The sequence below is a fragment of the Thalassophryne amazonica genome, chromosome 20 (assembly GCF_902500255.1).
Source record: "Thalassophryne amazonica chromosome 20, fThaAma1.1, whole genome shotgun sequence".
Taxonomy (NCBI): Eukaryota; Metazoa; Chordata; class Actinopteri; order Batrachoidiformes; family Batrachoididae; genus Thalassophryne; species Thalassophryne amazonica.
The window spans coordinates 17,361,005-17,384,520 of NC_047122.1; the positions used below are offsets into that span (position 1 = coordinate 17,361,005).

A 23,516-nucleotide genomic window follows, 5' to 3' on the forward strand; every position below is an offset into this window, starting at 1 on the left:
TTCTGTTCCACTTATTTTACCCACATTACTGCCAAAAAAAAGTTTTGTTCAAACAGAACTCAAGTGCAGCTATAAACAAAAAAGAAAAATATTCCGAACACCTACTGACAAGTACACATCTGTTTTTGTACTCCGTTCCAAAACATCTGGTTGTTTTGCAAGACTCCATGGACTGAGGTTTGCAGATAATCTTATGATCTGTAGTCAGGGTAGGGAGCATGTTTGGCATGGTGGCTTAGTGATTAGCACTAGTGCCTCACAGCAAGAAGGTTGTGGGATTGCTTCCTGCCCTTCCTGTGTGGAGTTTGCATGTTCTCCTCATGTCTGCGTGGGTTTCCTGCAGGCACTCCGGTTTCCTTCCACAATCAAAAATATGCTTATGTAGGGTCTGATCCTTTCTCTGCCCCTGATCAAGTCGGCGTCTCTACATCTGGAGTTGATTACAGAAAGAGTGTAAGACTCTTTGCGAGATGGACAATCTGCTGGCATGACCACTTAAGGAACCAGCTGATTTTTTTTTTTTTTTTGCTTGTTTGTGAGGTTTCAGAGTCTGACAGAAAAGAACAGACAAAACATTTATAGAGAGCCACTTTGTCCATTTTTGAAGGCTTTTCTGAATAATTTTGTAAAAGAGCGCTGCTGACAGTTTTACTCTTGAAAGTGCAGGTTTTAGCCGTCAGGAAGGATAGAATCTCAGTCAGGGGCAACCTAATCTGAATCATGTGAAATAAAAACCAGCTCTTAGCTTCCTCATCTCTGCCCTTTCCCTCCATTCCTCACCTTCTTCAACACCAGTGACGATGGAGGCAAAGTTGTCGTCCAACAGGATCATATCAGCAGCTTGTTTGGACACATCAGAGCCAGAGATTCCCATGGCTACACCAATGTCAGCCTTCTTGAGGGCAGGTGAGTCATTCACACCATCACCAGTCACAGCAACAATGGCACCCTGACAAGAAACCCAAAAACTTTTGACCTTTGATTCTGAATAGTCACTTTTATGGATTTTAATTAGTATTTGTTTGCATTGACCTCTGCGTGCATGCATAGTAAATGTACCTGTCTCTGGCAGCCCTCTACAATGATGAGCTTCTGCTGTGGAGAGGTTCTAGCAAATACTATTTCTGTGTGGTTCTTTAAAATATCATCCATCTGGTCCTGAGTGAGGTCCTTCAGATCTGTCCCATGGATCACGCAGGCCTTGGCATCTCTACATGGCACAAATCAAATTACAACACTGACTCATGAAACAGGTACTGTAACCCAAAAGGCTTTAGGAAATTGTACATTTCCTTTTTTTTTTTTTTTAACCTGGGGTTGACTTGGCTGACAGGGATGTTGAGACGTGCGGCGATGTCTTCAACAGTCTCATTGCCCTCGGAAATGATACCTACACCCTTGGCAATGGCTTTGGCTGTGATTGGATGGTCGCCTGTCACCATGATAACCTAGAAATTAAAAATAAAAAAAATACAAATAAAAAGAGGATGTTAATATTAGGTAACCGAAGAGCATTTGTAAAAAAAAAAAGAACAAAAGAAAAACTGAAAACAAGTCAAATGTTAGCATGAAAGGATCACAAAAATGTCAGTTTAATTTAAAGAACATGCATGACATTCATAACACAACCAGAGCTGAAACACCTGCTGCTATGCAGAAGGATTCATTTACACGTCATCATTCCTTTAAATATCACATGAGAAAGGTGCACACCTTAATGCCAGCAGAGCGGCACTTGCCCACAGCGTCGGGCACGGCAGCACGGGGCGGGTCAATCATAGACATGAGACCCACGAAACAAAGGTTGTCAGTCTGAAAGTTCACGTCATCTGTGTCAAAGGCAAAGCCTTTGGGGTACTTGTCCTCTGGCAGGAAAAGGTGGCAGAAACCTGCAGAAATGAGAAACGATGACAAGACAACAGAACATGAAGGTACAGTCCACATATGACGAATCTTCCACCAACAGTCTCGCTGTTTCTTGCCTGCTCCTAATTCAGAAATCATAAATGTAATCCTAAATGCATTTGTTATTTCTTTCATATCTGTTCCTTTTAATTACTCACCTGCTGTTGAATTTGTCAGTACTTACCCAGTACTCTCTCTCCCAGTCCTCCCAGTTCCAGGTAGGCATTCTGAAAGGCCTCCTTCATCTCATCGTCCATGGGCTGCTCTTTGCCCTGCAGCATGATGGTGGAGCAGCGGTCCAGGATCCTCTCTGGAGCTCCCTTCATCACTAGCAGGTAACGATTGTCATTTTCATCCTCAGTTTCATGAATTGAAAGCTAATGGAAGAGATTTTCTACTTTCAATATGACAGTGCCATCCACCTCTGACAGGATGATCTGGGCTGCTGGATGTTCATCTAACTGAACACAGACCTGATACTTGTTGGTAGAGTTGAAGGGGATCTCAGCCACCTTCTTATTCTTGTCCCTCACGGTCTTGACAGATCCACAGGATAGCTCGATACACTTCAAAAGGGCAGACTCTGAGGCATCGCCTGCGACCTCGCGCTTCAGGATGGGCAGAGATTCCTGGCCGGCCTTGAACACAGCACGGTTGCACAGGGCAGCGATGCGGGCCAAAGCCACCCATGTACTGGAGCTCTTGTCAAAAGAGGAGCCTAGTAAGTGATCAAAAAAAGAAGAAAAGGATGTGTGTCAAGACACCACATGTACTCAAACCGGTTGGCTGCACATAAAATCCCCCTGGTATTAACACGAATATGGACTCTGTATTACGCAGCCTTATAGCCATAATTTTAAGCGAGTTTCATTTAGCAAAATGCAAATGTTAGCTTTTCAGGACCCCAAAATGTTAAAAACATGCAGCTGCAAGATGAGCCAAAACTTGATCTACACATGGAAATAAATGACGGACAGCCATTGTTTTGTGAAGATGGTACCAATTTTGTTTCATAACAGAAAAATCAGACAAAAATGAACCTTGCAGAGTGCAAAGCCTTCCATACAAGTTGTTTATACAAATACAGCATTTTATGATTTTTGACTCAACATGAGAATGCAGCAAGTCTTTCAAATACAACTGTTGCTGAAAGATAAAATGACACAAAGCCCAGCACGGCTCGGACAGGCCTCTCACCAGACTGGTCCTCGGTGGTGTCGGCCTCGTGGATCTGGTTGTCGAACCACATGTGGGCCACGGTCATCCTGTTCTGAGTCAGTGTGCCTGTTTTGTCAGAACAGATGGTGGAGGTGGAGCCCAGTGTCTCCACAGCTTCCAAGTTCTTTACCAGGCAGTTTTTACGAGCCATTCGCTTAGCGGTCAGAGTAAGACACACCTGAGGCAAAAATAGAAATGCGCAAGAAAATGATGGAGGAGAGAGACATTACAGAGAGAAGACAGAACAGAAAGAAGATATTAGAGAAACAGAAAAATAAAGATTAGCGTCTGTTTAGGAAACTAAAAACACAAACGCACACAAAACCACTCCAGGTACCAAAGTCAGGCCAGTCATTCTATATTTCAGGTTTTCAAGCAAATCCTAGTCCACCTGGTTACTGCAGATGTCCATTCAAACAAGTGTCTTTGTATAGCAAAATGCACTGAAAAGGTAAAAAAAAACTGCAAACCGTAGCCCAAAGAATGATGCTTAAAGCAGTGATGCAGAGCAGCGGTGCACATCATCATGCCTCGCAACTGATCTTGTGAATTACAGCAAGACCAAAGAGTCAAAACAGCCAAGGCCAAACGCAGCAAGTAAAATTCATTCCATAGGGCCAACAAGTGTAATTACATTAGCTAGTAGACGTCACTGCAGACAACATTATGAGTGGCCTGTAAAACAGAGAGGTGGACCAATGCAAGTAGAGATAGGACACACAATGCATCTGGAAAGTATTCACAGCACTGCACATTTTCCATATTTTGTTATATTGCAGCCTCATTCCAAAATGAATGAAATTCTTTTTTTAGTCAACATTCTATGCAATAAATTTATATACAAAAAACAAACAAACAAACAATCCTAAGAAATCGCATGAACATAAGAATTCACAACCTTTGTCGTAACTGAGCTCAGGTGCTTCCTCTTTCCTTTCCTTCTATCCTTGAGATGTTTCTACTGTTGTGTGGGCTGCCAGAAGAGGAGGTACTGCTGGCCCACCACCAGAGGGCGCCCTGCCTGAAGTGCGGGCTTCAGGCACCAGAGGGCGCTGCCGCCAAGGACACAGCCGGGGTGACAGCTGTCACTCATTATCTCAGGACAGCTGTCACCCATCTACACTTCATCAGTCCACACCATAAATACCGGACGTCATCTCCACCTCGTTGCCGAGATATCATCTACCAGTAAAGGTAAAACTCTCAGCCGTTGCTTTTGTCTTTTCTGACAAGTGTTTGTTACACAGTGTTTGCAGTCAGTTCCGTGAGTGCTCGCAGCCGGAGGCTGAGTGTGAGAGACGTGGAGAGCTGACGTCTTCGCTCCCCACGCTATTCTGTGGTAAGTACTCTCAACTGCTGCACGTACCTGTTTTCTGGATAGGAGGTGGAGGTGGGATCTCCACCAGCGTTGTTACTGGGTGTACACACACCCACCTCTGATTGTTTCTGCTCCTCGCCAGCAGTAAAAGTGTTCATATTTGACTCTTTCATTGTCCGTTCATTTACGCCCCCTGTTGTGGGTCCGTGTCACGACACTTTCCCAACATCTACAGCTTTATTAGAGTCCACCTGGGCTAAATTAAATTGATTGGACATGATTTGGAAAGACACACACGTGTCTAAATATAAGGTCCCACAGTTGACAGTGCATGTCGGAGCACAAATGAAGGATGAAGTCAAAGGACTCTGATACAGGATTGTCTCAAGGCACAAATCTGGGAAAGAGTAGAGAAACATTTCTGCTGCTTTGAAGGTTCCAATGAGCACAGTGGCCTCCACCATCTGTAAATGGAAGACATTCGAGTCCACCAGGACTCTTCCTATAGCTGGTCGCCTGTCTAAACTGAGCGATCGGGGGAGAAGTGCCTTTAGTCAGATAGGTGACCAAGAACCTGATGGCCACTCTGTCAGAGTTCCAGCATTCCTCTGTAGAGACAGGAGAACCATCCAGAAGGACAACCATCTCTGCAGCAATCCACCGAACAGGCCTGTACGGGGTCTGTGAGAAAAGTATCCGACCTTATTATTTTTTTAAAAAACCATATGGATTTGAATCACGTGTGATTACATCAGCCAAGCTTGAACCCTCAGGGGCATGCGAGAGTTTTTTCACGCCTGTCGGTGACGTCATTCGCCTGTGAGCACGCCTTGTGGAAGGAGTGGTCCAGCCCCCTCGTCGGAATTCCTTTGTCTGAGAAGTTGCTGAGAGACTGGCGCTGTGCTTGATCAAAATTTTTTCAAAAACTGTGAGGCACATCCGAGTGGACACCAGTCGAGAAATTCAGCTGGTTTTCGGTGAAACCTTTAACGGCTGATGAGAGATTTTGGATTGTTTCTATTGCTTTAAGGACTTCCAACAGAGCGGGACATCGCGCAGAGCTCCGAGGCGACGTCGTCATCCTGTTTCAAGCTGAAAACCTCCAAATTTAAGCCTCTGTTGACCCAGGACATCGTGAGAGAACAGAGAACTTTTAGAAGAGGTCGGAATCAGCAGTTTATCCGGACATTCCACTGTTAAAGGAGATTTTTTTACCGAAAGACGTGCGGATGGATTGGCGCGTCGGCTCGCAGCCGGCGCGGTGCGCCCGCCACAGGAAAACACCTCCGTTGGAAGCCTTAAAGACAAGTTGGAACATGCCCTGCTGTTAAACAACATCTCAGATACTCACTCAACTGAAAGCCACCAAAAGCCGCCTGGATTTTACAAATGGTTATCAACACGGAGGTGTTTTCTCCCAGGCCACGAGAAACAAAATTATCTGGTCTGATGAGACTGAACTGTTTGTCGTGAATGTCAGGCATCATGTTTGAAGGAAACCAGGCACCATCCCTACACTGAAGCATGGTGGTGGCAGCATCATGCTGTGGGGATGTTTTTCAGCAACAGGAACTGGGAGAGTCAGGATTGAGGGAAAGATAAATGCAGAAATGTCCAAATCAAATCAAATCAATTTTATTTATATAGCACCAAATCACAACAAACAGTTGCCCCAAAGCGCTTTATATTGTAAGGCAAAGCCATACAATAATTACGGAAAAACCCCAACGGTCAAAACGACCCCCTGTGAGCAAGCACTTGGCGACAGTGGGAAGGAAAAACTCCCTTTTAACAGGAAGAAACCTCCAGCAGAACCAGGCTCAGGGAGGGGCAGTCTTCTGCTGGGACTGGTTGGGGCTGAGGGAGAGAACCAGGAAAAAGACATGCTGTGGAGGGGAGCAGAGATCAATCACTAATGATTAAATGCAGAGTGGTACATACAGAGCAAAAAGAGAAAGAAACACTCAGTGCATCATGGGAACCCCCCAGCAGTCTAAGTCTATAGCAGCATAACTAAGGGATGATTCAGGGTCACCTGATCCAGCCCTAACTATAAGCTTTAGCAAAAAGGAAAGTTTTAAGCCTAATCTTAAAAGTAGAGAGGGTGTCTGTCTCTCTGATCCAAATTGGGAGCTGGTTCCAGAGGAGAGGAGCCTGAAAGCTGAAGGCTCTGCCTCCCATTCTACTCTTACAAACCCTAGGAACTACAAGTAAGTGCTGCAGTCTGAGAGCAAAGCTCTCTATTGGGGTGATATGGTACTATGAGCTCCCTAAGATAAGATGGGACCTGATTATTCAAAACCTTATAAGTAAGAAGAAGAATTTTAAATTCTATTCTAGAATTAACAGGAAGCCAATGAAGAGAGGCCAATATGGGTGAGATATGCTCTCTCCTTCTAGTCCCTGTCAGTACTCTAGCTGCAGCATTTTGAATTAACTGAAGGCTTTTCAGGGAACTTTTAGGACAACCTGATAATAATGAATTACAATAGTCCAGCCTAGAGGAAATAAATGCATGAATTAGTTTTTCAGCATCACTCTGAGACAAGACCTTTCTAATTTTAGAGATATTGCGCAAATGCAAAAAAGCAGTCCTACATATTTGTTTAATATGCGCATTGAATGACATATCCTGATCAAAAATGACTCCAAGATTTCTCACAGTATTACTAGAGGTCAGGGTAATGCCATCCAGAGTAGTAGTAGTAGTTTGTGGGGCCAAGTACAATAACTTCAGTTTTATCTGAGTTTAAAAGCAGGAAATTAGAGGTCATCCATCTCTTTATGTCTGTAAGACAATCCTGCAGTTTAGCTAATTGGTGTGTGTCCTCTGGCTTCATGGATAGATAAAGCTGGGTATCATCTGCGTAACAATGAAAATTTAAGCAATGCTGTCTAATAATACTGCCTAAGGGAAGCATGTATAAAGTGAATAAAATTGGTCCTAGCACAGAACCTTGTGGAGCTCCATAATTAACCTTAGTCTGTGAAGACGATTCCCCATTTACATGAACAAATTGTAATCTATTAGATAAATATGATTCAAACCACCGCAGCGCAGTGCCTTTAATACCTATGGCATGCTCTAATCTCTGTAATAAAATCTTATGGTCAACAGCATCAAAAGCAGCACTGAGGTCTAACAGAACAAGCACAGAGATGAGTCCACTGTCTGAGGACATAACAAGATCATTTGTAACCTTCACTAATGCTGTTTCTCCAGAGACATCCTGGATGAAAACTTGCTTCAGAGCGCTCTTGACGTCAGACTGGGGCGACGGTTCATGACAATGAACCGACTGTTCAAGACAATGACCCTAAACACACAGCCAAGATATCAAAGGAATGGCTTCAGTACAACTCTGTAAATGTCCTTGAGTGAACCAGCCAGAGCCCAGACCTGAATTGGACTGAACATCTCTGGAGAGATTTGAAAGTGGCTGTGCACCGACGCTCCCCATCCAACCTGATGGAGCTGGAGAGGTGCAGCAAAGAGGAATGAACAAAACTGCCCAAAGATAGGTGCACCAAGCTTGTGGCATCATATTCAAGAGGACTTGAGGTTGTAATTTCTGCCAAAGATGCAACAACAAAGTGCTGAGCAAAGGCTGTGAATATTTATGTACATGTGGTTTCTTAGTTTTTGTATTTTTAATGAATTTGCAAAAAAAGCAAACAAAAAAAAAACTTTTTTCATGTTGTCATTAGGGGTGTTGTGAGTAGTATTTTGAGGGAGAAAAATGTATTCACTATTAATTTAGTTTTGGAACAAGGCTGTAACATAAAAAAAATGTGGAAAAAGTGAAGTGCTATGAATACTTTCTGGATGCATGGAATATGGATTTCCAGTAGAGGGAGACAGAGATGGAGAGAGACAAACCCCCATGTTCACCACAGAGATGTCAACAAAAAGAAACACAAAGACATATTGTGGTGCACAGAGACAGACACACTGGTACAGCACACAGCATAGAGAAAGAGGAAGGAAAAACAAATTACTCTATTACACAGGCGAGAGCAGCAGGCACAAAAAACCAACATCACACACGTACACAGGGAAATGACACAAAATAAGATAATTTCACAGACACAGTCAGCACATGGATGTGTGTGAAACAGTTAGGTTCATGTGTAGTACAAGCAAAGTAAGTCACTAAACTACAAAATTAATCCTTATGGGACTCCAGTGTTTTAATACTAGCCAACATTTAGACAGAAAATGGGCCGTTCGGTTGTGTTTTTTTGAAGTGAGGCAAGGTCCCAACAACTGACAGGACAACTGGTTTGATGAGAATCAAATCTTACGTACTATAGAGTACTGTACAAGCATTTATCAAAGACAAGGTAAAACCTTGTGTCATTCAATAATTGCTTTGTAAGTGGGACTGATTGAATCTGATGCTGGTTTGTGACAAAAATCTTTTTTTTTTGTCTTGCATCACTGTTTAAGACAAGAACTTCAACAACAGAAACGGAGAGAGAACATCAGAAACAGAAGAGAATCAGATGTTTTGTACAGATTATGTAGGATAACTTCTATATTTCCTCCATGTGAAACTATACAAACATTATTTGAGCCAAATCTGCTCTGTAGAGAGGAAAACACTTTAAATTTCACACACACACACACACACACACACACACACACACACACACACACACACACACACACACACACACACACACACACACACACACACACACACACACACCCCTTCAATACCAAAACTAAAGCTCAGTCTAGCTCTAAGCATATTGTTAGGTGTCTTGGCTCACGCACCGTGACTGTGGCCAGCAGCCCTTCTGGCACATTTGCCACAATGATGCCGATGAGGAAGATCACAGCCTCCAGCCAGGTGTAACCCAAAATGAGTGACAGGATGAAGAAGGTCACACCCAGAAAGACGGCCACACCCGTGATGATGTGGATGAAGTGTTCAATCTCCTTAGCAATGGGCGTCTGTGACAAAGAAGAAAGTCTTGCTGACTGACAGAATGTGACTTCCTGTCTGCATTGTGGTTTTATCAAGTATGATAAAAATTATTTAGTTTAATTAACTGGCTGCTACCCAAAGAAAGTGATTTGTTTTGGAGCTATTCAGGTTTGGTTAACTTACTGAAATATGAGAACTCTGGCATAAGCTGCTGTGTTTAAAAGGAAAAGTCAAATAATGAATTCATAGAATGTGTATTGAAAATAAATACCAAATGAACAGTTTATCAGCCTGTTTTTATTTAGCATTATTAAGGAGGAACCTCCATTACGTGACCGGCTCCTATCAGAAATAAATTGAACAAGAGCAATCTGAGATTTCTGACGTCCGCCAATCCGGATCTGGATCACCTCCAAAATTCAGTGGAGTCTTCCATGCTCTAATATCTATCTGTGGTGCAAATTTGGTAACAATGGGCCTCATGTATCAACGTTGCGTACGGCGATATTTGAGCGTATATGGGTGTACGCCAAAACGGCTGCGCTACTTGGCATTTATCAATGTGGTCGTTGGCGTACGCTGCGCTGAAAATATACACCAGGTCGAGAGGTGGCGTAAATTATACACCAAAATGAACCAGCGCTGGAATCCACATAAAAATGAAGATGATCAACATGATAAACAGTGCCATTATACAAATCAATGCATATGTTACATAAATAACACTTTCCTGATTATACTACATAATAATCAATACAAATCCCGCCTTTGCGGGATTGTTATGGAGCACGATCCGTGGCCACAGCGCTGACTGCAAAGAAAGCGCTGCTCGCCTTTTTCTCCAGACTTCGAGCCTGGAGCCAGAGCAGCGCTGAGCTTAACTTTATGTGGTGTGATCGTTTTAGACTATGAAATTGATACTAACAACTGTAGTTTCGTCATTCCCTTAATTTGCCCGTGCTGCAACCAGGTTTTGTCGTCTCCATTCGGTTGTCACAATAAAATAAATACAGAAATACATTTAAAAAATAAAGAAATCTGACAGATTAGGCATGTCTTATTAATTGAGCGAGCAAATATCCACGTCAAGAATTATTGACATGTGAAAAGAGAATACAGTGGTCCCTCGCTATTACGCCGTTCACCTGTCGTGGCCTCGGAGTCTCGCGGAGTATTTAGTCCAATTTTGCATGCCTTTTTTTTTTTACAGTGTTCTGTGTTCTGCGTATTTGTTTATAAGAATCTTGTTGCCCAGAAGAGAAAAGAGCGCCAACAACTACTCATAACTGTGTTTGTCACACGGAAACAAACACCTGCTGCAGCCAGGTGTGAGTGGGAAAAGGCGCAGCGCCAGGACGCAGACGCCCGATCTGTGAAATACTGGTCGTGATTGGTGGAGTTCTTTTTCATTGCCGTCTTTCCGGCTTCCATGTCGTAAAATGAGGGTGTGTCTGAAGCAGAGTCTGAATATTAATGGGCATGTTTATTATAATTACGATCGTTTCCACCCGCCGCATTTATCAAGATCACGTCAGGCGTACGCCGGAAATGGGCAGGTGCGCACTGCTTGATACATGTCATGGCGACTTTGGTGTATTTCAAGTTTATGCCGTAAATTTATGCCACAAGTGCGCAATATTGATACATGAGGCCCAATCTGTGAAGCAGACTTTTGTTCATGTAATCCTTCAAACCCTATATAAAGTGAAATCTTGATCCAGAATCCGAATCACCTCCCAAATTTAATGGAATCTTCCGTGGCCTAATATCTATCTGTGGTGAAAATTCCGTCAAAATCCAGGCAGTAGTTTTGACGTAATCCTGCAAAAAGTCAGACAGTCAAATAAATAAATGCCGATGATTTTATTACATCCTTGGCAAACGTTTTGGTCACCTGACATGCTGTCAAATTGTCCCGGCTTTGGAGGATTCTGTGGGATATTTCAGCACAACAGTAATATAAAGATACCTTGCCAGTCTCCAGGCCTGAGGTGAGGGTAGCGATGCGTCCCATCACTGTACGATCACCCGTACATACAACAATCCCACGTGCTGTTCCTGAACACAAACACAAGAGGGAACTGATGTAAAATTAAAAATGTATCTTTAAGTTTACTGTGCATCCATAAAGTATTCACAGCGCTTCACTTTTTCCACATTTTGTTATGCTGCAGTCTTATTCCAAAAACAAGTAAGTTCATCTTTTCCCTCAAAATTCTACTCACAACACCCCATAATGACACCATGAAAAAAGTGTTTTTGAAATTTCTGCAAATTTATTAAAAATAAAAAATGAAGAAATCACATGTGTCACGCCCACTGCTCAATACTTTGTTGCTCCACTTTTGGGAGCAATTACAACCTCAAGTCCTCCTGAATTATACTGCCACAAGCTTGGTGCACCTATCTTTGGGCAGTTTTGCCCGTTCCTCTTTGCAGCACCTCTCAAGCTCCATCAGGTTGGATGGGAAGCGACAGTGCATAGCCATTTTCAGATCTCTCCAGAGATGTTCAACCGGATTCATGTCTGGGTTCTGGGTGGGCCACTCAAAGACATTCACAGAGTTGTCTTGAAGCCACTCCTTTGATACAGTGCAACCAGAAAGTATTCACAGCACTTCACGTTTTCCACATTTTATTATGTTACAGCCTAAATCCAAAATCTTTGTCTCAAACCAGAGAATGTTGTTTCGCATGGTCTGAGAGTCCTTCAGGTGCCTTTTGACAAACTCCAGGCGGGCTGCCATGCACCTTTTACTAAGGAGTGGCATCTGTCTGGCCACTCTACCATACAGACCCGATTGGTGGATTGTTGCAGAGATGGTTGTCCTTCTGGAAGGCTCTCTTCTCTCCACAGAGGAATGCTGGTGCTCTGACAAAGTGACCATCAGGTTCTTGGTCACCTCCCTGACTAAGACCCTTCTCACCCATTCCTTCAGTTTAGACGGGCAGCCAGCTCTAGGAAGAGTCTTGGTGGATCTGAACGTCTTCCAATTACAGATGATGGAGGCCACTGTGCCCACTGGAACCGTCAAAGCAGCAGAAATGTTTCTGTACTCTTCCCCAGATTTGTGCCTCAAAACAATTCTGTCTTAGAGGTCTGCAGACAATTCCTTTGACTTCATGCTTGGTCTGTACTCTGACATGCACTGTCAACTGTGGGACCTTATATGTAGACAGGTGTGTGTCTTTCCAAATCATGTCCAATCAACTGAATTTACTTCAAGTAGCCTCCAATTAAGCTGTAGAAGCATCTCAGGGATGATCAGTGTGATTTCGTAGTTTGTAGTAGTTTGTTGGTTTGTTTGTTTTAATAAATCTGCAAAAATCTAAAAAAAACTTTTTTGTCATTGTCACTATGGGTTATTGTGTGTAGAATTTTGAGGTTAAGGTCAGACCTTAGCCATGTGAAGTGCCTTGAGTCAGCTTTGTTGTGATTTGCCACAATATAAATAAACTCAATTTAATTAAAATTTGTTGCAGGAAAGCAAAAAAAAATGTAACGATTAGGGCAGGACCTGGAGGCATACAGGTCCTGTAGTCTGCCTCCCTACAGGAGCTGTATGCCTCCAGGGCCCTGAGGTGAGCAAGGAAGATTGTGGCTGATCCCTCCCTCCCAGGACACAAACTTTTTGTCACCCTCCCCTCTGGCAGGACGCTGAGGTCCAGCAGGACCAAACCCTCAAGACACAAAAACAGCTTCTTTCTATCTGGAGATACATGACTGCTGTGTGATTGAGAGACTTATCGCGATGTCATAATTTGGCCACAAGATGGCACAATCTTATTCCTTTCCCATTCTGCAAATGTGCACAGTGTGACGAGTTTCCACAGCATCAGATTAAATGAAGGCTGTATGGCAGTGGTCTCTCACTCTGTACCTGGAATGACCTCTCCTGCTCATTTCCCTCTGATCCTGTTCCTCTCACAGCAAATTCACTTTAGCTTCAGCTTTAATATCTCACAAGCAAATCTAATTTTCCTTCAGGCATTTTGTCACTTCGTGCGAGCAGACCGCTGGCTGTAAGCAGCTGAAGGTGACTGTACCTTCGACACAATTGGTGGAGAAGAAGGCAATGTTGCGGGTTTCCAGAGGGTTCTCATGAGTGCAGTCAGGTGATCTGGTCTGTGGCTCTGATTCACCAGTCAGTGAAGAGTTATCCACCTGGACAGAACCATTTGATAAAAAACATCAAGATATAATTTTGAGACACACACACACACACACACACACACACACACACACACACACACACACACACACACACACACACACACACACACACACACACACACACACACACACACACACACACACACACACAAAAATACAACAACTGTCTTTCAGATTTTTGTGAATATGTAAACTGTGGATTAAAACAAAATACTCAAGAGGAACTCACTGGTGATGCCCTAATTTTTTCCACTGTTACTTTTTAAAGTAATTAAGCAATTGGTATGTGTGTGTGCGTATATATATATATACATACACACACACACACACACACACACATACACACATATATATATATATATATATATATATATATATATATATATATATATATATATATATATATATATATATACGCAAGTGTAGTGTCTTAGCGTCTCTTTATGAGACTGACCTTACAGCCGTGGGAGGAGATGATACGGAGGTCAGCAGGAATCCTGTCTCCTCCTTTCACCTCCACCAGATCTCCGGCAACCACCTGCTCAGCATTAATCTGCATCTTTTCTCCCTCACGGATCACTAGAGCTTGCTGTGAATACAAAGTTATTTTCAGGGCCATTACATTTACACAAGCATCTTGTGCATTTGCTTTAAGAAAAGTTGCTTTAAATTAAGCAGTTTATTATAAAGCAATAGCGCAAAATAAACAGCTTCTGAAGAAGGTAGATCACAGAGGAATGCTACATCTGCTGTGGCATGACACTGTGCAAATTCATAAAACTAGAATAGATGTTTACTGTCATTGCATTTCTGCAGTGAAATTGTGGTGGCACTTTCCAAACAGCTATACACAAAAAAACAACACAACAGCAGCTTCGAAAGCAATGAACAGCTTCACAGGACAACAAGACCTAAAACAAAATTAAACAAAATGCTTAATAAATTATTAAGGTGCTTAATGTTTTTGTCACACAAGTGCTGAGTATTGTGTACCTGAGGGACCATGTTCTTAAAGGACTCCATGATTTTTGAACTTTTAGCTTCCTGGAAGTATGAGAAGCAGCCGGTGATGATGACGACAGCTGACAGCACAATACCTAGATATAACTGCAGAGAGAGCGAGAGAAAAAGATGAGATTTTCATTTTTAATGCTGAAATTAAGAGACTTTGCCTTCATCTAAAAATGGCTCCTGTAAAGTACAAGTGTCATAGAACAGAATGAGACGCATGCCCAAAGATAGTATCCTAAAAAAAAAATCATCTGATTAAGGTGGACATTTTGACATTAACCACTGGACTTTAAAGGAGAGACAGAGGTGCAGAAGCTATTTTAGGAAGCAGAGGTCTTTGTACGGTTTAAATTCCAGAAATAACGCAAATCAGCACAGAGCACTGCAGAATGTGCATGCAGTTTTATTTGGAGAACATCTCAGTGACTGTAAGAATATAAAGAGCTGTCGTGCCTGATCAGTTTTAAGGGCTCAACTTTAGAAGGTCTGTGTCCCTCCACTTACATTATCCCCAGCTGGATCATCCTCCGTGGCTGCCTGGATGGCATATGCCAGGAAACAGAGGATGGCACCAATCCACAGCAAGATGGAGAAGCCACCAAACAGCTGGCGGCAGAACTTGACCCACTCTGGGGTTGTGGGGGGAGGAGTCAGGGCATTGGGTCCATCCCTGGCTAGGTACTCTGCTGCCCTGGCATTGGTCAAACCCTGTAAGGGTCAGAGGTCATGGAGAGGAAAAACATCAGAAAGGAGGAAATTTCCAAAGCAAAAGTGACAGAGGTAAAGAAGAGCCGAAACATCATTAAGATGAAATAATTCTGGACAGGTAGAATTCTTTCTGCCTGAAGAACTTACCTGTACAATATCAGTGTTGTATTTCCGGCAAACTTCTTCAACAGACATTTTGTGTTCCGTCTACAGAGAATAAAGTTAGAAGATAAACTTCAACAACAAATCCATCCATTGTTAAATCAACTCACTTGTCTGCTATATTAAAAACACGCAAGCAAAGTCAATGAATAGCACATTCTGTGGTTTTCCTTCACAAATTCAATAGTCAAGAAAATTATGACCACTTCATATTTTGTTCCTTGTTTGTCAAGTTCTACAAAAAATATATTTGTTATCTGCAACTTAACGTGTAATGGCAATGGTTTTACAACAGAGGGGGATCCTTTGGGCTTTCCTTTCTGTTCCACACAAGAGCAGGTATTGGCATAATGTGGTGAAGTCATTACCACAGACCACAGAAAGACCAAACAGCTGCCATTATGAAGTTCCACATTCTGTTGTCTGCTGGGGTTTTCCAGTTTGCTTGTTTATAAACAAAGGGATTACAGTTTTATCGTTACTCTACAGATGAGTGAATAAAGCCACTAAGTTTTCTCCTCTATTAACTTCTCATTGTGTTTTGTTTCTGTGGTGGCAACTACTTTTAAATGTAGCTGGGGCTTTTTTTTTTTTTTTTGCCCGTAGAGAAAGTCTAATAAATATTCACCGTATTAAAAAGGAACAATGAAATAATTAAAGGCAGTGCAGTATTTGAAGAAAGTGGCACCCAGAGAACTGGTCACACGAGGAAACATTGTACTTACTATGGGAACTTCTCTCTTGAGGTCATCAAGATCTTTTCCTCCTTTCTTCTTAGGTGAATCCTTGTCATCCTTGTCCTGCGTGGTGGCCACGCGGTAGCTGTCTGACCGTCCGTACTATAACAAAGACAGCCAAGTTGACTGAATTGGGTCCCATCACATTATATGAACAAAAAACTGAGCAGATAAATGGAAAGTTCTTTGTCAGAGAATGAAAATAAAGAAATACAATTTATGATTTCATCTTCCATAATTTAATTCAGGCAGATATGCAAAAATCCCTGGTGATTCAGACAGTAACTTTGGAAAAGATACTGCAAATTATTTTGAGTTCTATGAAATAACACATTAATGAAAATTAAGAATCACACTTTTGCATAGAATATCTACTTTTGGTACATTCCTCAGCCCCTCAAAGCTCAGGTCACATTGCTGACTATGTGGTTTAGTTTATTTGGAATCCACAGGTCTCAGCATTGAACTGATCCAACATACCACAAACTGGCTGTATATGATTTTGATCTTCCAGATAGGAATGGTCACATGCATCATGGGATATTTTTTAAATTAGCAGCCTTTTACATCAGTGTTCATGGAGTGAGTGTGTATGTGTGTGAGACTATTCTTCTCATGATAATGATGACAACAAACTCTTCACTGTATTTCATGCATACTGGCACTATTTACAGAGGCAAAACACAGGCTTTAATTTGTCTTTGTCACAGTTAGCCAAACCACTGTGACATGTGGACTAATAGTGGATCACACAACACCAACTTAAGAACATGTACTGTAAAGAGTCAGATTGTGTTTAATGCTGTGGTGGGGCAGGACAACTTATTTTGGGAAAGCTCTTATGTGGATTAATCAGGCTGAAATGTTTCACACTGATTTGATGGCTGTTTTATGATGTGCAAATAAACATTGTGCACAGGAGCGTATTTGGTGCACCGATTTCTTCTTCATGTTGTATGATGTGCACGTGGATGAAAATCTACCATGATCAAAAAAGTATAAATTATTCATTCTTATGATGATACTTGTTGCCATTGTTTAACACATTTAAATATTTTGCTTCACCACTAAATTATTTTCCTGCATGTCTTCCTATGATGATATGCCTGAATGTATGCGCAGTCAAACCGTTAGCACAAAAATAAATAAATAAATTGACAGCCAATGTGATTGTACAGTGAAAATATTCTCACAGTCACCATGGACATAAACAAGCATCACATTATCAAGAAGACATTTATGGACATGAAAATGAATTCTCTGTTTAAGATAATTGAAATAAATACTGACTTGACTATATTAAATGTAGTAATGTGGCATACAGTGATGCTAGACTGTGAATGATTAAACTGTCTGCACAATCTGCCTTCACAGAGTGATCGTCATGCTGCAGTTCTATAGCAGTACTGTTCATGCAGTATGGAGGACTGTTGTTGTTGATATTGGTTAATGTGACCTTCTTTTGAACTTTCCTTGCAGACATAAAAATCAAGACAAAGTCCTTAGTGTAAAAGTACAGTTAGGACTGTTAGAGACATTCAAATTCTAGAAACATCTGAATCTCCTCTCACAAATAGCTCTGTGTGTGTGCCCCATCTGTGAGGAAACACAGTGTTCCCCCAGGCAGTCAAGTCCAGCAAGCCCTCTGATTACAGCTATTTACTATACTGACAGATTAATCCTCTGAAGTATAATCCCCCCCGAGTCACCACCTCACTGTCTCGTCTTTCCAGTCTCTCTCAATCACTGCCTTAATTTTTTTTTTTAATAAATGTATCTTAGAGCATAGCAGGGGTGGTGGATAAGTGATGAGTGCACTTGGCTTCAGTGCAGAAGGTTCTGGGTTCAAATCACATCCCTGCCACATTTCTCCATGTGATGTGGAGTTTCGTCAGGAAGGGCATCGGCATAAAATGTGCCAACTGAACATGCAGATCCACCTCTGATTTGTTGTAGCGACCCTGAGAACAGTCCCTAGTTGCACAAGCATTTCTCAATTTATATCTCTAATACATATAGTGCTTTATGATGGCTCAATCACATTATAATAAATGTATATTATTAATGTCTTAAAAAAAAAAACAGTCAAAAATTTCAAGATGCACATATAACCTTTATCATGAAACATACATAACAGTGCCTAATGCTGCGTTTACACATAACGACGGCACGTCACAAATGCCATGAAGTATACATTCGTGGCTGCTGATCACGAATGTGATGATTCGGGGCAGAGATATCAGGTGTCCTCAGGAACTGTTGCAACCTATTACCACGTGTTACGATTAATGACACGTGTTGCTGGAGAATTATCAGGAACCACTACGCACAATCAAAAAATAACGTTCCACGTTGTTGTACGCTATCGCGCGTAACAGCACATCATTAAGTTCTGCCACTTTGTGAATGAGGTGAATAAGTGAAGTGCGCATCTCAGGCCGTGTGGTGCATTATGGGTAGGCTAAATTGTTCGACTACCAACCCACAAGCTATGGCGGCGGAAAGCAGTGAGGAGTGCTGTGAATTGGATCATTTCAACCTCTGGAAAGTTGACGATTTAAAGTGTTTTTGTAAGCTCCGCAGATTGCCTGTTACAACCAGAACTATGTACGGCAGTGGACAGAAGCGGAAAGAAGAGTTGGCTGTGCTTGCGTATGCTGCATCGTTACAGAAGTGCCGACAAAGGAGGAAGAGAGAGCCGCTGTCGAAAATGACCGGTCCTTCTTGATAGCTGGACACAAACAAATTTTTGACCCTTTGAAGGCAGCTGACGGATGGTTAGATGAAGTCCAGAGACTGAAACTGTGGATATTGCAGAATATTTGCTAAGCAGGGATGAGAAATCGCTACTCCGCTGGCTTCATAATGACGACAAGGAAGGTGGGTCTCGCATATAACTTCTTTGGTGTCACGTTTGTTTTGATAAGTTGACAGACATACAATGATATGTGCATGCATGCAGTTTGTTTATAGAACATGTCAATTTTACAATATTACGCGCCACATCATTCATGGCGCGACATTACAGTCATAAGCCGATGCACAAAAACGGCGGCACAGTTTCAGGATATTGACAAAATAAATGTCATGGTCTGCCCTGGGCCTGAGGTTTTATCTTGGTTAATAGATAGAGAAATCACACCAATCACACCATGTTATTTAAGCCTTGCATTTTTCTCTGTTCTCTGCCAGTTCGTTTGACTTTGTCTACGTTACAGGTTATTGTTGCTTTGTTAGTCCTTGACCATCTGCTTTTCTGTGTATGACCTTGCTCTGCGTTTGACCTTGTTTTTTGCCTCTGCCTCTTGATTTTGGACTCACTGTGTTTTTGAACCTTGCAAGTTTTTTGGACTCAGATTTTGCCTCAGCTCTGACAACCTTGTTTCTCCTTGCCTCTGAACCCAGCTTGTTTTTGACATTTGCCTCTGCCTCACATCTGCTGATTACCTTTGCCACGCTGACTGATCACCTGTTTATCGAACCTGTGCCTGTTTTTCGATATAAAGCCTTTAAATATTCAACCTTCTGAGTCTGAGTCTGCATATTGTGTCCAGCGTACTGTTCATTCCACGCCATGAATCATGACAGAACGAACTGGCCACACATGGACACAGTGGACTCAAATCCGGCCGCCCAGAACCCGGACCTGGCCACCATCAGAGGCATTTTCTCTGAAATCAATTTTTTTTCTCAATTGCTTCCATTCATGCTACACTCCTAAGAAGAAATTGGATTTTTTGGACCAAGCCTGGAATCTTGTAGAAGCAAACCACTGGCTGTGTGATTTATTCCCTGAGTTAGATGACCTGGACAATCTGTTTGCTGCTGGAAGCCTTCCAGGTTGGATTCGGCAGCCCGAGCAACACCTGCCACCTCGCCCACCTAGCTCTGACAGTGAGTCTGATTGGACGGACATAGATGATGATGATGATGAAGATGATTCTACATCTGAGACAGAGAAGCAGGTACTCCAGGACACTGCCACCATTCTGTTTAAGATTCAGGACTTGTTTTTTGAATTTTTGGACAATCCTGGACAGCAGCACAGACAGCAATTTTTTTCTTCCCTCGATCAGATCCTGCAAGCCGAGCCTAATTTGGTCACTGCCTTTCCTGAACTCATTAATATTAAAGCCCTGTTCAAGCAAGGTCAAATCCCACCATGCATTGAAGACCCCATGGATTATCTATTTGAATCAGATATTTATGAGACCTGCCTTGACACACCATGCACGATTACTCTGTCTGATGCAGCCATCTCACCTTGCTGTTATTCCACACCGGAAATTCGCCAGCCTAAGACATGCCCACCATTGTCATTGGGCTTCCCACAGAAGTTCTCATCTTCAGTGATCTCACCAAGCCTGCCACCTATTCCAGCTCTGCGATTATCAGCCCGGCGACCTGCGGCATCACATCAAGCTCCTGGACTGGCTTTGCAGCCGAAAGCCTTTCCTACTCCACCTACGCTTCGTCTGTCTCCTGTTCCGGCACCACGAAAGTCACGTGCACTTATGGACACAGGAGCATTCATGTTGCCTGACCTCTCTATGGTGACCACTCCCACACAGTCATTAGAACCGATCTTGTCTCCTGAATCACCATTAGAGCCATCAGGAAAAACCTCCTCATTCCACTCCTCAGTGAAGCATGTGCTCCCTGAGGCATCCTCGGTGGACACGCCTCCAGCCTCCTCAACTATGCTGAAAGAGTCATCCCCGGCATGCATGGCCCTGATTCCTTCTGCACCTTCTCTGCCTCCAGAACTACCGACCAAACCGGGAGTGACAATCACAGCGTCCCAACCCAAGGCAGCGCATGAGTTGATGGGACTCTCAGGATTGGCTCCACAGCCAACCGTTATGCAGGCCGCCTCCGGCATTGAGTGCACACCGCCACGCCCACCTGCAGTGCTGACCGTTTCTCCCCCTACTCTGCTGCATCTGGACCCAGTGACTCCTCTCTCATTTCCAGAATCTCCAGCAGTGTCATCGTTGAAGCACGCGCCATCCAAGCCTTCTGCTCCACGCACCCCGAATTCATCCAGGGCATGCACAACTCCAAGAATCCCAGTCAGAACCATGCCTTCTGTGCCTCCTGAACAAACCCGATCTTCGGCGCCATCCATGACAGAGACCTCTGATTCCACAGCCTACTGGACAGTTAAGTTGTTTGTGTTCTGTTTTGTGTTAGTGCCTTTCAGCTTTTTTCCCCCCTTACACTTGTTGAAACTGTTTGATACACAGTTTGGTACTTCCTGTCTTAGTCTGGTCATGCCTCCATTTAACCTTTGCCCCACAATACGTTTTACTATCACCTGCATTCTGTGTTTCCAATTTACTTTGTTTTGCTGGCCCCCTCAGGGGTGGGCTAATTGGTTAAATGGATTTTGCACTTCACTCCATCAATTGATTAATTTACCTCTCAAGTCCTGTATTAAGTTCTTTCTTTTTGATCAGCCTCAGAATCTGCATTATTGGTTTGGGTTTTTGTGTTTCTCTGTTAAGCGTTTTTTCCCCCCTCGCAGCTCTTTTTCAAGGGTGTTAGTTGGCAACAACTCCTGCAGTGTCTCATTTTATTGGTTTCTTCATTTTTTTTTTGTTCTGTTATTAAGCGATTTGGTTTCTCCTGTCCTCACACAATTTGCACTTCCCACAGTTCTTTTTGGCCCCTGGATTTGTTTTTATTCCGTTTGCATCCTCTTAGGAAACTGTTATGCAACCCATTTAGTTCATTTGCTAGTCTTTTCATTTGCCATGGTATGCACACTGTTTCGGTTTGTTGGATTTTTTTATTTTTTCTGCTCTCTTGTGAAACGACTTAACCCTCCGCTTTGTCTTGTCTTCTGAGTCTGAGTCTGCATATTGTGTCCAGCGTACTGTTCGTTCCACGCCATGAATCATGACAGTAAATGTGTGCAAGAAACTTACAATATTAGTCCGTCTTTTACGTCCATCTGGATCATTCTTTTCTGTGTCGAAATTGTGTAGAATGAACGGAGGTTTAGGACCACATTTCTTCTTTTTTCCGTCTTTGTGTGGACTCGGCGGAGCTTTGCAATCATATGTTTTCAGCCAACTTTCAAGCCTATAAATTCCGTTTGAGCATTTGAAAGCAGCACAATGCATCCCTGTCATTATTGTATGTGTCGCTTAAGGCTTAAGGCCTTTGAAACAATCCCCGTAAGCCTTAACTTTTACAGTCCGCTAATGCTACTGTATATGAAATTCAATGGGAGCGGTGTGAGTGTGGTAGCTGGGATTCTTGCCCCCATTTGACCCACGCATGCACAGATGCGTTGCACACTTCGCTTATTGTCTACACACACACACACACATTCATCCAACCGTCAATTGCTGAACCATTCAGATCGCTCCAGTTTGTTCCTCAAAATCCACACCAGAAGAACTTTGTGATTGCAGGCTTAGTTGGGCTCTGTGCCATGGAGTGGCGCAGAGAGGAGGAGATGGAGAGAGCCAGACGTGTGGTTTCATGCGGCTCTCGTCACGCTTGTTTTCCCAAACATCAGACGCATGCAGCAGGTGGAACACCTGCAGGAGCGCACTGAGGAGCACTGAAACAAAACTTTTAGCCAACTTAGCATCACTGTCCTCCTTCAACATACTGCAGCAATGAAACTGAATGCGGTGCAGCAAGCTTTAATTGTGCATATGTCAGAGAAGAATGCTGTCACACTCTATTAAGGATCACCACTAATCAAGACGGATCAACACGCTCAGTTGCGACCTCCATGACATGAGGCGAAATGACGGTGGTGCATGACATTCGTGGAAGATTTTTTTTGACAGCCAAAACATGCTCCACGAAAATTACAAATATCACGCACCAACACGCATTATTAAGAAACCTATTCAGATGCGTTAAGTCACGTTAAGAATGTCAGGAATGTGCCAAAAATGATGCAAATATGACATTCGTAACGCGTCTTGCCTATGTGTAAACGCACCTTTACTGCTTCATGACATCTTGCTCTTTATTGTTCCATGCAAGTGCTATGACGCAGATGTCGCCATATTTAATTGTATAAAATGCTTCGAAGCAATGAACCATTTCCAAACAATTACTTCATACTGATTCAGTCATTCAAAAGGCTTTGGTTTCTCCAACCCATGGAAGTAGAGCCACAAGCCACAACCGGCTGCAATGAGTAATCATTTTGATTAAACATGGCTGAAAGCAAAACAGAGACGCTGGTGAAAAAGACCAGGGCAACATCCATTATTTGGACTTCATTTGGATTTAAGCCGCCTGATGAGCAGCAGCAAACTCTGTAGAGCGTATGGGGCAACAGTTCCGGCTACAAGAGGTAGCGTCACCAACATTCTTCT

The 23,516-nt window shown here is 42.8% G+C and overlaps 1 protein-coding gene across 1 annotated transcript in view; it reads right to left on the reverse strand.

Moving 5' to 3' along the window:
• The window catches only part of atp1a3a (ATPase Na+/K+ transporting subunit alpha 3a), a 100,315-nt gene that overhangs the window by 16,471 nt on the left and 60,328 nt on the right, over positions 1–23,516 (reverse strand). The window contains exons 2-16 of the mRNA XM_034161491.1: positions 16,156–16,269; positions 15,416–15,475; positions 15,065–15,268; positions 14,543–14,656; positions 14,004–14,138; positions 13,423–13,540; positions 11,345–11,433; positions 9,222–9,401; positions 3,103–3,301; positions 2,379–2,623; positions 2,090–2,282; positions 1,714–1,889; positions 1,312–1,448; positions 1,060–1,210; positions 781–949 (exon numbers count right to left, since the gene is read on the reverse strand). Of these exons, the coding sequence (XP_034017382.1) occupies positions 781–949; positions 1,060–1,210; positions 1,312–1,448; positions 1,714–1,889; positions 2,090–2,282; positions 2,379–2,623; positions 3,103–3,301; positions 9,222–9,401; positions 11,345–11,433; positions 13,423–13,540; positions 14,004–14,138; positions 14,543–14,656; positions 15,065–15,268; positions 15,416–15,475; positions 16,156–16,269 (2,284 nt within the window). The remainder of the gene's footprint in view (positions 1–780; positions 950–1,059; positions 1,211–1,311; positions 1,449–1,713; positions 1,890–2,089; positions 2,283–2,378; positions 2,624–3,102; positions 3,302–9,221; positions 9,402–11,344; positions 11,434–13,422; positions 13,541–14,003; positions 14,139–14,542; positions 14,657–15,064; positions 15,269–15,415; positions 15,476–16,155; positions 16,270–23,516) is intronic.